This window comes from Pseudorca crassidens, chromosome 8, assembly GCF_039906515.1.
Source record: "Pseudorca crassidens isolate mPseCra1 chromosome 8, mPseCra1.hap1, whole genome shotgun sequence".
NCBI classification, from domain to species: Eukaryota; Metazoa; Chordata; class Mammalia; order Artiodactyla; family Delphinidae; genus Pseudorca; species Pseudorca crassidens.
In genome coordinates this window covers 102,496,504-102,509,610 of record NC_090303.1, presented here as the reverse complement: position 1 = coordinate 102,509,610, position 13,107 = coordinate 102,496,504, and the positions used below count along the sequence as shown (strand labels likewise).

The window sequence follows — 13,107 nt, the reverse complement described above, 5'->3', positions numbered from 1 at the left end:
TCCAAGATCAGAAAAAACCTTGGGACTTCCCTGGTTGTCCAGCGATTAGGACTCCATGCTCCCAACGCAGGCAGCCCGGGTTCGATCCCTAGTCAGAGAACTAGATCTCACGTGTGTGCCGCAACTAAGGAGCCCGCAAGCTGCAACTAAGGAGCCCACATGCCGCAACCAAGACCCGGCACAGCCAAATAAATAAATAAAATATTAAAAAAGAAAAAACCTAAATGCCCATCACTAGGAACTGATTAAACAAATTATGCCACATCCATAAAACGCTACACTTTGCAGCAATTAAAAACGATGAGCTTTTTGCGTGCTGGTATGAAACAATCTCTATGATAAACAGTTAAGTGAAAAGAGAAAGGCATCTCCACACTTTACACATTCTTAAATGTTCTTCTGTATCAACGACTTTTTTATAAAAAATCAAGGTGTATGGGGGCGAGGAATAGGGAGCTGTTCAATGGGCAGAGCTTCAGTTCTGCAAGATGCGAAGGTTCTAGAGACCTGTCACACAACAATGCGAATACAGGTAACACTCTGAACTACACACTTAAAAAAGGTTAAGGGAGTAAATTTCATATGTTTTTAATCACAATTTTTAAAGGTTTTACAATAAAAAACAAGGTTACCACCATATGTGTATTTCATTACCATTTTATAAAACAAGATTATGTATAATCCATATGCCTGCACACAATTATCTCTGGTTAAGAACCGGTAAAGGTGCTTTCCTCCAGGAAGGGGATCTGGGGGGCAGCACAGAGCTGGGAAGGAGACACACGTGCACTGGAAATCCTTCTGCACCTTTTGAATTCTGTGCTGTGCATGTCATCGCTTCAAACAAATAAGCAAGTCTGGCTGTCAGCTCGCTGGGGCCTTTAGCTTAGACTCTTGTATAGCAATGATGGAAAGCTCAAACGCAGCACCCCAAGTTTTAATTACTGTGATTAGAATCAATATATAATATTCCCTGGATGGGAGAGAGAAAGCAATCTTAAGACATATGTGAGAAATAATAAAGTCATCAAAAGCAGATTGTAAATAAGGGATCTGAAAGTCACCCAACAACAACATAACTTATTTTAACATTCCTACCTCAGGGGGTTGAGATTAAATTTGTTAATACCTTAAAGCGCCCAGCACACAGCTGGCACTGTGTTATGATTACTATTTTAGATTTCTTGCATTTAAAGCACATGAATAATAGCTGCACCTTCCAACAGTACTGGCTACAATGTATTTCCTTAAAGCACCTCCTGTCCATCTGAAAAAGAGGCCTAATAACTACCCCCTCCCAGGGTTGTTGGTGGGATTAAATAAATGAGTGAATAGATGTAAATACTTGGTGAGGGGAGGGGCAGGGCACATAGCAAGCGCTGAATAAATGTCAGCTATACCATCAATAATGTAATTCACACCAGAAGAAATTATATATATTAGCTACAGAGATCTATAAAATCTTTTCTCACCATGAAGAGAAATGCAAGCACCTTAATAAGTTAACTTTAGAAACAAAGCATTTAAACTGAGCAGAGAGGAAAAAAGGATCAAGAGAAAAAGACTAAAAAGGCATGAAAAGTGTGAGCACAGTCGAGGAACATTTCTTCCCCACTGGCTAAGAGCTGCCTATTTGGTTTGAAGCAAAAAGTGAGCCTACAGGAGACATTCCCAGCAAGAAGTAGATTGACCCTGGCTCCTGGATTCTTCCGGGTTTAAGTCCAGTGTCAAATGAAGTTCCAAATATATCCCAAATGGATGAAAATTATGTATAAACATCAAAGGAAAACAGGTTTACTACATAAAAACTTACAGATTCGAAAACATAATCTACAAAGGGAAAAAAAAAAATCAATTGAGAAAAAAAGTATCTGCTCCTGACAAAAGCTTCCTATTATAAGGAAGAGTTCACAGGATAAACAAAGTGTGATACATATAAAACAGAATATTATTCAGCCCTGAAAAGAAGGAAATTCTGACACATGCTACAATGTGGCTGAACCCTGAAGACATTATACTAAGTGAAATACGCCAGTCACAAAAGGAAAAATACTGTAAGATTCCACTTATATGAGGATCTAGAATAGTTACAGTCATAGACACAGAAAGTAGGATTGGGGGGGGGGTGCCAGGGGCTGGAGGAAGCAGGAAGAGGGAGCTATTCTTCAATGGGGTCAGAGTTTCAGTTTGGAAGACGAGAAAGTTCTGGAGACGGATGGTGGTAACGGGTGCACATCAATGTGCATGTACTCAATTCATCAAACTGTACATTCAAAAATGGTTAAAATGGTAAATTTTATGTACATTTTATCACAAAAGAAACTTTTAGGTAAAAAAAAGATCATAGAAATCACAGCAATAGGAAAAGCAATAAAACACTGATATGTACAAAACACAGGACATGAATAGGCAATTCACGAAAGAGAAAATACAGCTAATAAACACATGAAAAAATGTTTAAGGTCAAAGTTATTAAAAATGCAAGTTGACAATAATCAAAAATATTAATCAATTCTGACAAGAGTTCTAATAATGTGGCCTCTAGTACACTGAAGATTTCAGCGTGAAATGGTATGCTAAAGATTCAAAATTATTAATACTTCTGTACCCCCAAATTATATATAATTTTTATACTTTTAATATAAAAAATGCTAATATAGAAACCACTGTGCAAAGATTACTTCATATTACTTCTTAGAAAACCAAGAAATTGGAAACAAAAGTAAACATCTAAAAATAGTGAAACTGCTAAACAGGAAATATTCACTGGATAGAGGACTGTATAGCCATTAAAATGAGGATTATGAAAAGAGTGTAAGAAAATGGGGGAAGAGGGACAGAGGACACAATATTAAATGCAAAGTCATACAAAAACATGGGTGAAAAGATTAAATGAAGATATACTAAACGTTAATATTTATGTTAATGAGATGTAAAAAGTCCCACAGATATCTTTCAAATTTTCTAAATCACACTTACAGTTCTATAATAAAAAAAAATCTTTACAAGAGTTGTGAAACCCTGGGTTACAGCTTGTGTGTAAAGACCACAGAAACTCCCAATACAACTTCCTGATCTATTTATCCAGACGGAGAAACTCACAGAGGCAAGACGGCAACACAGAGCAGAAGCAGCTGCATCTCGACATGGCTTTCCTGGCCTTCTGGCTGCCGATGGGGATGACACTCGCCACATCCAGCCAGAGTTGTGAAGACAGTTGAATGAATTCTCGTCTTGCCACTGTCTTCATACCTGTAGTCACATCATTATGGAAGGCACTGCAACTTGCCTACCCTGTACCCATTCTCCCTTCTGCCTTAATGACAGACCACTGATCAATCACAGGCCCAGAGGAAAAGCATTTCCCAGACTTCCTCACGGACAGGGGTGGCTAAGTGAGTAAGTTCTGGCCAATAAGAAGCAAAAGCTGATGGATGTGGCTTCTAGGAAAGCTCCTTACAGGGGTGAAGGCAGACTCAAGCAGTAGACTCGCTTCTGCTTGCTCTTAATGCCTTCTTTCCTGGAATGCAGAGGTGATGATGGAGCTGCAGGAGCCAGCGTGGGGTCACCAGGTAACCGTGGAATGAAAGCCATACGCTAGAGATACTAGAGCACAGAGACTGCTAATGACAGACACCAGGATGCTGCCCTGCCAGCACTGCCCTCCCTACTACAAATGTATGTAAGGAAAATAAAACCCTTAACTTGCTAAAACCAATATTTAATTACCTGCTGCCAAACGATTCACCATCTGTGAAGAATTTACATTAAAACCTACATACTTTTATTTAAGGAAATGTTTACAATGTAATTAGGCTCTCCTGGCTCCTGAATCAAATTCAGCATTATTAAAGGCATATTCTTATGGGTTCTGAGAATCATAATCATAAACCCATTTTTTCCTCAATCCTCCATTTCTTTTATGTTTACCACCAGTAACTGTTCCTTTAGGAGACCAATTTAAATGAAACTTTCCCCAAACCATTATTTACAACAAGATCTAAATAGGAGATATCAAGTTTTTCTTATTTTTTTTTAATACTGAAGCATATGATTAAAACATCACATGAATGCAAGTTACACAAACAAATTTATTCATAATAATGGTGAAACATCATCTGGTATGAATTCAAAAATAAAGAATTAATCCGTTCCATAAAACCAATCCATATTTCTGGATAAAGACAGCAAACTGAACACATGTACCTAATACTGTTCCACCCCCAAGCCTCTCTATAACTGCAGTAAAGAAACCTTTTTAAAAATATAAATCCTGAAGGGAGGGAGACCAGGAGAGGAGATAAGGTACTGTAAGGTGGAAAGCACGTGGGCCAGGGGTGACGGACTTAGCATACCCAGGGCTGTCAACCTTCGCACTGGCTGGTGGCTTCCGTACTGGACACAGCAGGTCTACTTCATTCTCAAGAGCCAAGAAGGCAACTATTACGGCGAGTCAGGACTTACCACATGTCATGGACCACATGTCATGGTCAGCTTGACTAGGCTAAGGGACACCCGGAGAGCTGGTACATCATTTCTGGGTGTGTCTGTGAGGGTGTCACTGGAAGAGATTAGCATTCAGCGGACTGAGAACAGAGACACGCCTTCACCAATATGGGCGGGTGTCATCTGAGCCACTGAGGACCCGAATGGAACAAAAGACGAAGGAAGGGCGGTTCTCTCTCTCTCTCTCTCTCTCTCTCTAAGCTGGGATGTCCGTCTTTCCGGCTCCTGGCTCTCAGGCATTCTTGATCAGCACGTGCTGCTTGCTCTTCCTCCTTGATTCATATTCAAAAAGTCTGCCAATCTCTTCTAAAGTTGTAACTCGATTTCCACTCAAGAGCACTGCAATTCTTTAAAATATATGCTTCTGTTTTGAACTCTGGGCACTTCAGTGTTGGAGAAAAGAGTAGGATTCCCATTTGCCATCTGTTCAATCCACATGACCGATACAGCCAAGTCTCCGAAACGTCTTGAAAAACGTGAGCTGTAATGAGCTCATTCTCACCTATATGCTCAGGCATCTGTTCACCGCAGCCAGAAAGAACAATTTGGGGGGCTACTGAGGGACCTTTAATTTAACCCCTTTAGACTCTCTTATACCAAAAAGCATTATCTGATACAGCAGTTCAGTAAATGTCTTCAACTGACTTCTAGACTCGGCCATAAATCTCTATACCTGCTTTACTCCCCTTGAACTATTCCATTAACTGACGACTAAGGGCATAAACCTGAAAGCAACGTACCTTTCTCATTACTTCCTCAATCACATCATGCAATGAACTGACCTTGCAAAATTCAAAGCACAATACACAGAACACGGTATCTTCTCTGTTTAATTTAATAAACTTGATTATTTCTGAATATTCATTACAGGTACTCATTTTTGGCAAATGGACTTTTTCATATTCACACCAAACACCTCCAACTCCTTCCGAGAAAGTGGTTTTATCTTACTAGCCTATAATGCCAGCGAAAGCAGAAAATAATTTCCTGTAGGAAACAATTCCTGTGGGCTGTGTCCTGGTGGTGTGTGTCTGCTCCACAGGCTAGGACTAAGCGTCCCTCTGAGTGAAGCGAGAGGGGACCACCTGGCATGGGAAGCTGAGGTGGACAGAAGGAAGCTGCTGGGCGGCATGCGCTCCTGAAGTCCTGTCCAACAGGTTGTTGCGCAATGCGTGAGAGATGGAAAGACGCCAAATGGGACAGGTAGGAATCTGTGATCTGCTGAGGCTTTAAAGACAAAGCCACTCAGACACACTGTCAGTTCCTGGCTCCATTTATTTTACATAAACCACTGTAGACGCACAGGAGAGAAAACACATGGTGGCCTGTAAAACACAGTATTCACACTTGGCAATTCCTAGTTACGGCGATATAGCCAGAAAAAAAGATCAGGGCACTTTCAAGAACTTGTTGTAATAGATTTTAAATATACAGATTCCACTAACTACCATAATAGCCTTGTAGTTAACATATTTTAAGCCAGATAATTCTAAAGAACACTCCATATTTAACATTAGAAAGAACTACATAATTGGGGATCAGGGACCTTTTGACAATATACTTGCATGGAAAAAATCCAAAGCTAAATTATGGAGGTTGTAATGTACAGCTTATGCTATGTGCAATTGCTCTCCACAAAGCAAGTGTTCTGTACATGTAATTAGTTTTAACTTAAAAAGAACATTTCATGGAAGGAAACGTGAAGTTGAGTCGAACAATCAGAACAGATTCCATAACCAAGAGGTATTTCTTTTCATTTCTCTGTAATGCTTTGTTTTGTTTGAACAAGATCAATTAAGTACCACAATATCAGGGCCCATAACTCAGCTCAATTTTATTTTAGAGTGCGATTTAAACCCTGGCAAAATATCATCTTGACTCAGTTTCCTCTGCTATAAAAGAAGCAAAAATCAGAGTCATCCGGTTACTTCCCGAGGACATCCAAGTGCACAGTTGGTTTCCTACCCAAATCCATTCCTCCTTCCACCTTCCTTGCTGTTAGAGGCCTGTTTACGTACCTACCCTCTTGGGGCCAGGTGATCAGACATCGTCCCCTCACCAGCCCAAGGGAGAGAATCTTGATCAATCTAAACCTGTCAAGGTAATTCCATTCCCCTTTCAAGGCACCAGGCTAGGCATGGACGGATGGGGTAAATCTGCTGTGAAGGTTTCTAGGAAAGGGATTCTTAATTCCTAAAAAGTGCTTCTACCTCTGACAGCAAATACACCAAGAGGTGGTAAAGGAACTTGGGCAGCCATCCTGGGGCTTGAGGGGAACCAACACAAGAGGCCAAACTACTGAACTAGGCTGGTCCTTGCCTCCGTCCCTGAGCTGCTGAAATAACGAGCCCTGGAGTGGCCTGACTCTGGCCTTTCTGTTTCATGAGATAATAAGTCCCTTTTGGCTTTCAGGCATTTTTGTTGAGCTTTCTGTTATTTGCCCAAAAAGCACCCCCATTCATACAAACAGCTTTAGCAGGCATTAAAAACTCCCCAGGGAAGAACACCTTGGGTTTAAAATCTACGCAACTTGGAATTGACAGGGATATACCCTTCTTAGGTCCAGTTACTCACCATTAAAAAATAATGATCCTCAGGCTCAGCTCGAAGATATTTAAAAATCACTTGTTCCATGAACCTTTCCATTAGATCCCAGTCTTCAATTATTCCGTGTCTTATTGGCCACTAAAGCAAGAGAAACCAAACTACATCAAGCTTCAGTTCACATCAGTAAGAGCAACAGTTTAACAACAGCACTGGCCCGGAAGAGATGGAAGACAGCGAGTTGTTGAACAGTGTTCCTCTGCATGGAGTGAATGTTAATTTATAGAAAGAAACAACAGGCACTTTACCAGAAAGAGTCCATGACATTACTGTTAATATTCTACTCCACCCATTTCTAAGCACAAAGAATCATCTTAACAATGGGATAACAGATGGAAAAGCAGAGCTAATCTACAATACCATTCGATCTGGAGTTTGGGGAGTGGTTTTTTTTTAGAACAAATGTCTAGTTAAATAACTTTAGTGTTTCTTTTTAACTGATCAATCTGCAACTCTCCACATGACAGGTTAATTAGTCAACCTACAGGTTTCCACAGGAGCAGACCTTGCTTTCCACATAACCCAGCGGTCCCTGAGTCAACTCTGCATTTGTAAATTCACTCGATTCCCCACATCAAAAGTACCTTCATCAAAAACAACAACAAAGCCTCTTTTCAAACATAAGAATAAAATATATTCTACAACTCACAAGTACAGTTTCTACATAAAGTGCCACTTTGCATCACTCATCCTGCTGCTCTGCTCTTGGCTGTGCACTTACAGAAGCGAATCCCAGCAGGCGTTTACCTTTGTGGCATACGTGGGTTTATCTATGGCTTCGTCCCCTATGAAGAAGTCCAGGTCGTCGACACCCCTCAACACCCTCCTCTGGGCTTGGTCGACCACCTTTGCAGACTCTCTGATGGCAATACCTTAGGAAAAACAATACAAAGAGCCCATTACCATACTCATTCATTTCAATGGTCAAGAGAGGATGATAAAATCCCTATGTATGCACAAGTAAATTTTCAATATTACGGTTTTATTTGGAGTCGAGTGTGTTCATAGAAAAGACTCTACCAATGAGTACGTAAAGTAACACAGAAACAAGTTACCATGTTCCAGCATTATTTTCAGCATGGCACAAAAGAACTCAGCTGGTCTGCTTTTAATGCTGACAAAAGCTACATTACTAAATTTCTCAGTTTCATCTGAAAAAAATTCCTCAAGATAGTAAATGAAATGCCCATGGAGTATCAAATAGATTACAAATTTTAAAATATAAAATAGGAGACAAAATTTAAAATATAATACAGAAGAAAAGAGTAAACTGAAAAATGCCTCATGTCATTTTCATGAAACTCTGTCAGATTTAAAACATATTTTTAGTCTTGTTACCAAAAAAAAAACTGATTTCCCATTAAAAGAACAATTAAGAGGTTGCTGACTAGTATCTGACAAAAAGAAAAGTACAATAATCAAACAATTGTATTATGTAAAAATATTAATGGCTTTTTTGAAACATTATTTTAATAAGAGCTTAACCTTGATACTTAGGAATATACTTAGTAGTAAATAATCATATAAAACTTAACTCCAGAATTAACATCTAATGAAATGTGGAAAGCTTCACAAAGATTCAATTTTCCATTTAAACTGCTAACCCCTGGTTAAACTCTGAGTTCCTAAAAACTACTCTTCATCAAATTTGTTCCAGAACAAATTAGAAAACAAATACAATTATTTTTAAAGGTAGATTATCTGAAATCCCCAATTTATTACAAATGAAGAATAGCAAGAAAGCTACGGGAGTGAATTTTAATCCTTTTTCTCAGAAAGCTATCTTTAAGTAACAGGCTAAAGAGGTGGAAAAAAAAAAAGGACAGAAATCACTTTGCCCATCTCCTTTTCTCACTCCAACTCATTGCCACATTTAGTCTCGAAGCTTTCAAGTTACGAAAGGTGGCACAAATCTAAAGGACAGAATTTCTGCAGGAAATGCTAGGGGCTGAGCCTAGAGAAAGCATCCATGTCGGAAGCAGTGAGCCCATCAGGGCCATGAGGCTAAGAATGGGGCCAACCTGTGGAAACCAACACAACTCATCTCTGAACACCGACCGCGCCATCCAGTGGCGCACTGACACAGAATCATCCGATGCGCCAGTTAGCATTTCAAGGGCCCCTGGAGAGAGGGCTTGCAGCAGACCTCAAAACTCCTCACAGTGTGGCAGTGCCAGATTCCACCCTCTGGGCAAGACCAAACTTCACTATGCCCGAATTTAGAATTAAACGGCCAAGTCAACTTAAAAGACTGTAAAGAGACAACGACAAAAAGATCCTTCAATTCATGACTTCATTCAAGTTTGCCAAAAATTTGAGGGCAATATATCGAACCAAGTGAAAACTCACCACCTTAAAGAAAACAATGCTAACCTTAGTGAGAATGAAGCTACCACGCTCAAAAATTCACCTGAGAACAAAGTAAATCTTATCCCTCCCAAAAGGGAGATGTAAGTACTCTGACCCCAAAGCACAGGAGATCTATGTTTTAGTGGCCTTTAGCAGCAGCAGCAACAACAAACCATAAAGCGTGCTTCTTTTAACTATTACACGGAAGCAACTACAGCCATGAAAGAGAGTAAAGCTTTATAGAGCTTATATTCAAAATCTTTTGTTCATACCTATGAAAAGCAAGATGTGGTCCAAATAGTCCTTGAGAACATGACGGAGAAATGTGTCTAAAGAGTAGCTATCAGTGAGCACCTCTGAGTATTCACGGAGTATACACATGACTCGCTGTAGCACACAGATCTAAATCACCCGCAGCTTTCTCCAGCACACCACAGCTTCCTACAGGACCCTGACTCAGGTGTAAACAAAGACAACAAGTGTGCGGAGGACATTAAGATGGAAAGGACAACAAATATAACAGATAACAGGATCAGCACCTAAACATTCCAACTGCTTACATACATGTGGCATCTCCATGCAATGGAATATCATGAGGCCACGAAAAGCAATACAGGAGTTCACGAAGTGACCCACAACGTTCTCAGAGATGGAGCGTCAGGAGAAAAAAAGCAAGGTGCAAAATGGTGTCCGTGGTACGCCACCACTTAGGTAAAAACACGTCTGTGTATATTCGCCGGTACATGTACAGTTACCTCAGGAAGGAAGAAACCAGAAACTGTAGTTGCCATCTAAGAGGGGAAGTGGGTGGTAGAGAGTTAATTTTTGCTGTACATCTTTTTACAGCATTTAATTTCTATGTCACATGAATGTATTACCTATTCAAAGTTAATTAAATTTGGACTTCTGCTTCTGGAAAGATGGAGTAAACATACTTTTCTCTACTCCTCTCACTAAGCACAGCTAGAATCCCTGGACTTTATATTTGAAAGAAACATAAAAATGCTGAGAGGTGAAGAGAAAGCAGCAGACTGGCTAGGGACCTCAGGACCCAAGGAACAACACGCTGGTGACTTCCAGGTTTTCGTTTGTTTCATGTGTCCTACGCTGGCTGCCAGGGAAGCCAACAACCCAGAAACACCAGTGGGAACAAACAAACACAGTCCCCAAAAGCCTGCTGTCTCCAGCCAAAGGAGGTGAAAGGGGCAGTGAAAACATACAACTGCCCGACTCCAATCAAACACGACAGAAAAACAAACCCCCCACGTGCAGTGTAGACACCACGCAGGAGCCAGGACTCATCCCACCCCTCTGCCTCCACACCGGGGTCCTGCCAGAGGAGGCCTGGTGGAAAGTCAGCACTTCCACCCCTCACCCTTCCGGCGGATGGTACCTGCAGAAGCCTAGTCAGGGGTCTGATCCCCCACCCACACTCAGCAGCAACATGGAGCCCCTCCCCAAATGAGTGTCAACAAAGGCCAAGAGGAAAACCTGAACTTCAGCCCCAAACTGGCATTAACAAAGGGTATCCCCCTTCCCCTGCTGCAGCGATATCAGAAATGACTTGCCAAAGCATAAGATTTAAATAAGATCTGGAATCTCATAATATAATACCCAAAATGTCCAAGTTTCAATAGAAAAAAAAAAACTCTCACCATAGCAAGAACCAGGAATACCTCAAGTGAAATGAGAAAAGATGATCAATAGATAGCAACACTGAGATGACACAGATAACAGAATTACCAAACAAGATTTTAGGAGCCATCATAAAATGCTTCAATGAGCAACTACAAATGCACCTGAAACAAATGAAAAATAAAAGGAAGTCAGCAAAGGAACACAAAGTCACAGCAAAGATAAAAGATATAAAGACAAAACCCACAGAAATTTTAGAACCAGAAAACACAATACCTGAAATTAAAATGTCAATGGATGAGCTCAGCGGCAGAAAACGACAGGGGAAAAGAGTCAATGAACTTGAAGACAGCAACAGAAATAACCCAACCTGAACGACAAAGAGAAAACAGACTGAAAAACAAATGAACAGGGCTTCAGGGACACGTGGGCTGGACAACAGCACATCTAATATTCATGTATTCCGAGTCCCAGATGAGAGGAGAAAGGAGGTAGGGCTGGAAAATCATCCAAAGAAATTACGGTTAAAAATTTGTCAAATTTGGGAATTCCCTGGTGGGCCAGTGGTTAGTACTCCGTGCTTCCACTGCAGGGGACCTGGGTTCGATCCCTGGTTGGGGAACTAAGATCCTGCAAGCTGCGTGGTGAGAAAGAAAAAAAAAATTTGGCAAATTTGGCAAAAAAAATAAAATAAACCTATAAATTCAAGGTTGAATAAACTCTAAAGAGGATAAACCCAAAAAAAAAATCCAAAAACTAACGAGCAAAGAAAAAATTCTGAATGCCTCCAGCAAATTTCTCATCAGAAATCAGGTAGCCCAAAAGGAAGTTGCATATTTTCAAGTGTTGCGAGAACTGCCCACTCAGAATTCTATATTCAGCAAAATTTCCTTCAAAAATGAGGAGCAAATCTAGACATTCTCAGATGAACAAAAACTAACAGAATTTGTCACCAACATCTCTACTCTAAAAGACTGGCTAAAGAAAGTTCTCTAAACAGAGAGGAAATGATAAAAGAAGGAATCCTGGAACATCAGGAAGGAAGGAAGAACAAGAGCAAAAATATGGAAATTACAATTACTTTCCTTCTCCTCTTGTGTTTGCTAAATTATGTTTGGCAGTTAAAGCAAAAATTATAATGCTAATGTGCTTCTCAATGTATAACCTCAATTAAAACAGAAAGGGAGGAGGGTAAAGGGACATAAAGGGAGATAAGGTTTCTACATGTCACTGAAACTGGTAAATGCTGACACCGCAGACTAAGAAAAGCTATGTACATATAAGATAATAACTAGACCAACCACTTAAAAAGCTACACAGAGAGAAGCACTCAAAACACCACGGATATGGGACTTCCCTGGTGGTCCGGTGGTTGGGACTCTGCACTCCCAATGCAGGGGGCCTGGGTTCGATCCCTGGTCAGGGAACTAGATTCCCATGTGCTGCAACTAAAAGCCTGTATGCCACAACAAAGATCCTGCGTGCCACAGCTAAGATCCAGCGCAACCTAAATAAATAAATAAGACACCACAGGTCTCAAAATGAAATTCTAAAACATATTCAAGTAATCCACAGGAAGTTAGGTAAAACAAAACAAAACAAAGAAATTAAGAACAGAAAGAACAAACAGAAAAAGAACTAATCAATAATCACAATAAATGTAACAGTCTAAACACACCAGTTAAAAGACAGATATTGGTAGAGTGGATTAAAAAAACGTGACTGAACTCTACATTGTCTACGAGAAACTCTCTTCAAATCTAACAATATACGGGCACACCTGGTTTTACTGTGTTTTGCTTTTATTTAGTCTTTTTTTACAAATTGAAGGTTTCTGGCAACCCTGAGTCGAGCAAGTCTACTGGTGCCACTTCTCCAACAGCATTTGCCCACTTCATGTCTCTGTGCCATATTTTGGTAATTCTCACTATATTTCAAACTTTTTCATCATTATTATATTTGTTAAGGGGATCTGTGATCAGTGCTCTTTGATGTTACTACTATGACTTGCTG

At 40.2% G+C, this 13,107-nt stretch overlaps 1 protein-coding gene across 17 annotated transcripts in view; it reads right to left on the bottom strand.

The window, feature by feature from the left end:
• The window catches only part of LOC137229496 (actin-related protein 3B), a 344,507-nt gene that overhangs the window by 303,223 nt on the left and 28,177 nt on the right, over positions 1–13,107 (bottom strand). For 6 of the 17 annotated variants that reach the window (XR_010945705.1, XR_010945703.1, XR_010945707.1 and 3 more), the window contains exons 1-4: positions 10,024–10,227; positions 9,732–9,910; positions 7,858–7,982; positions 7,081–7,191 (exon numbers count right to left, since the gene is read on the bottom strand). The exons of 1 other annotated variant lie outside the window; for it this stretch is intronic. Coding sequence is in view for 9 of the 16 variants with exons in the window: in XM_067747547.1 (XP_067603648.1) it covers positions 7,081–7,191; positions 7,858–7,982; positions 9,732–9,840 (345 nt within the window). In the remaining 7 variants the exon portion in view is untranslated. Of the gene's footprint in view, positions 1–3,102; positions 3,240–7,080; positions 7,192–7,857; positions 7,983–9,731; positions 9,911–10,023; positions 11,059–13,107 lie in introns of those variants that run through there. 10 more of the 17 variants (XM_067747539.1, XM_067747544.1, XM_067747541.1 and 7 more) reach the window with 7 other exon arrangements.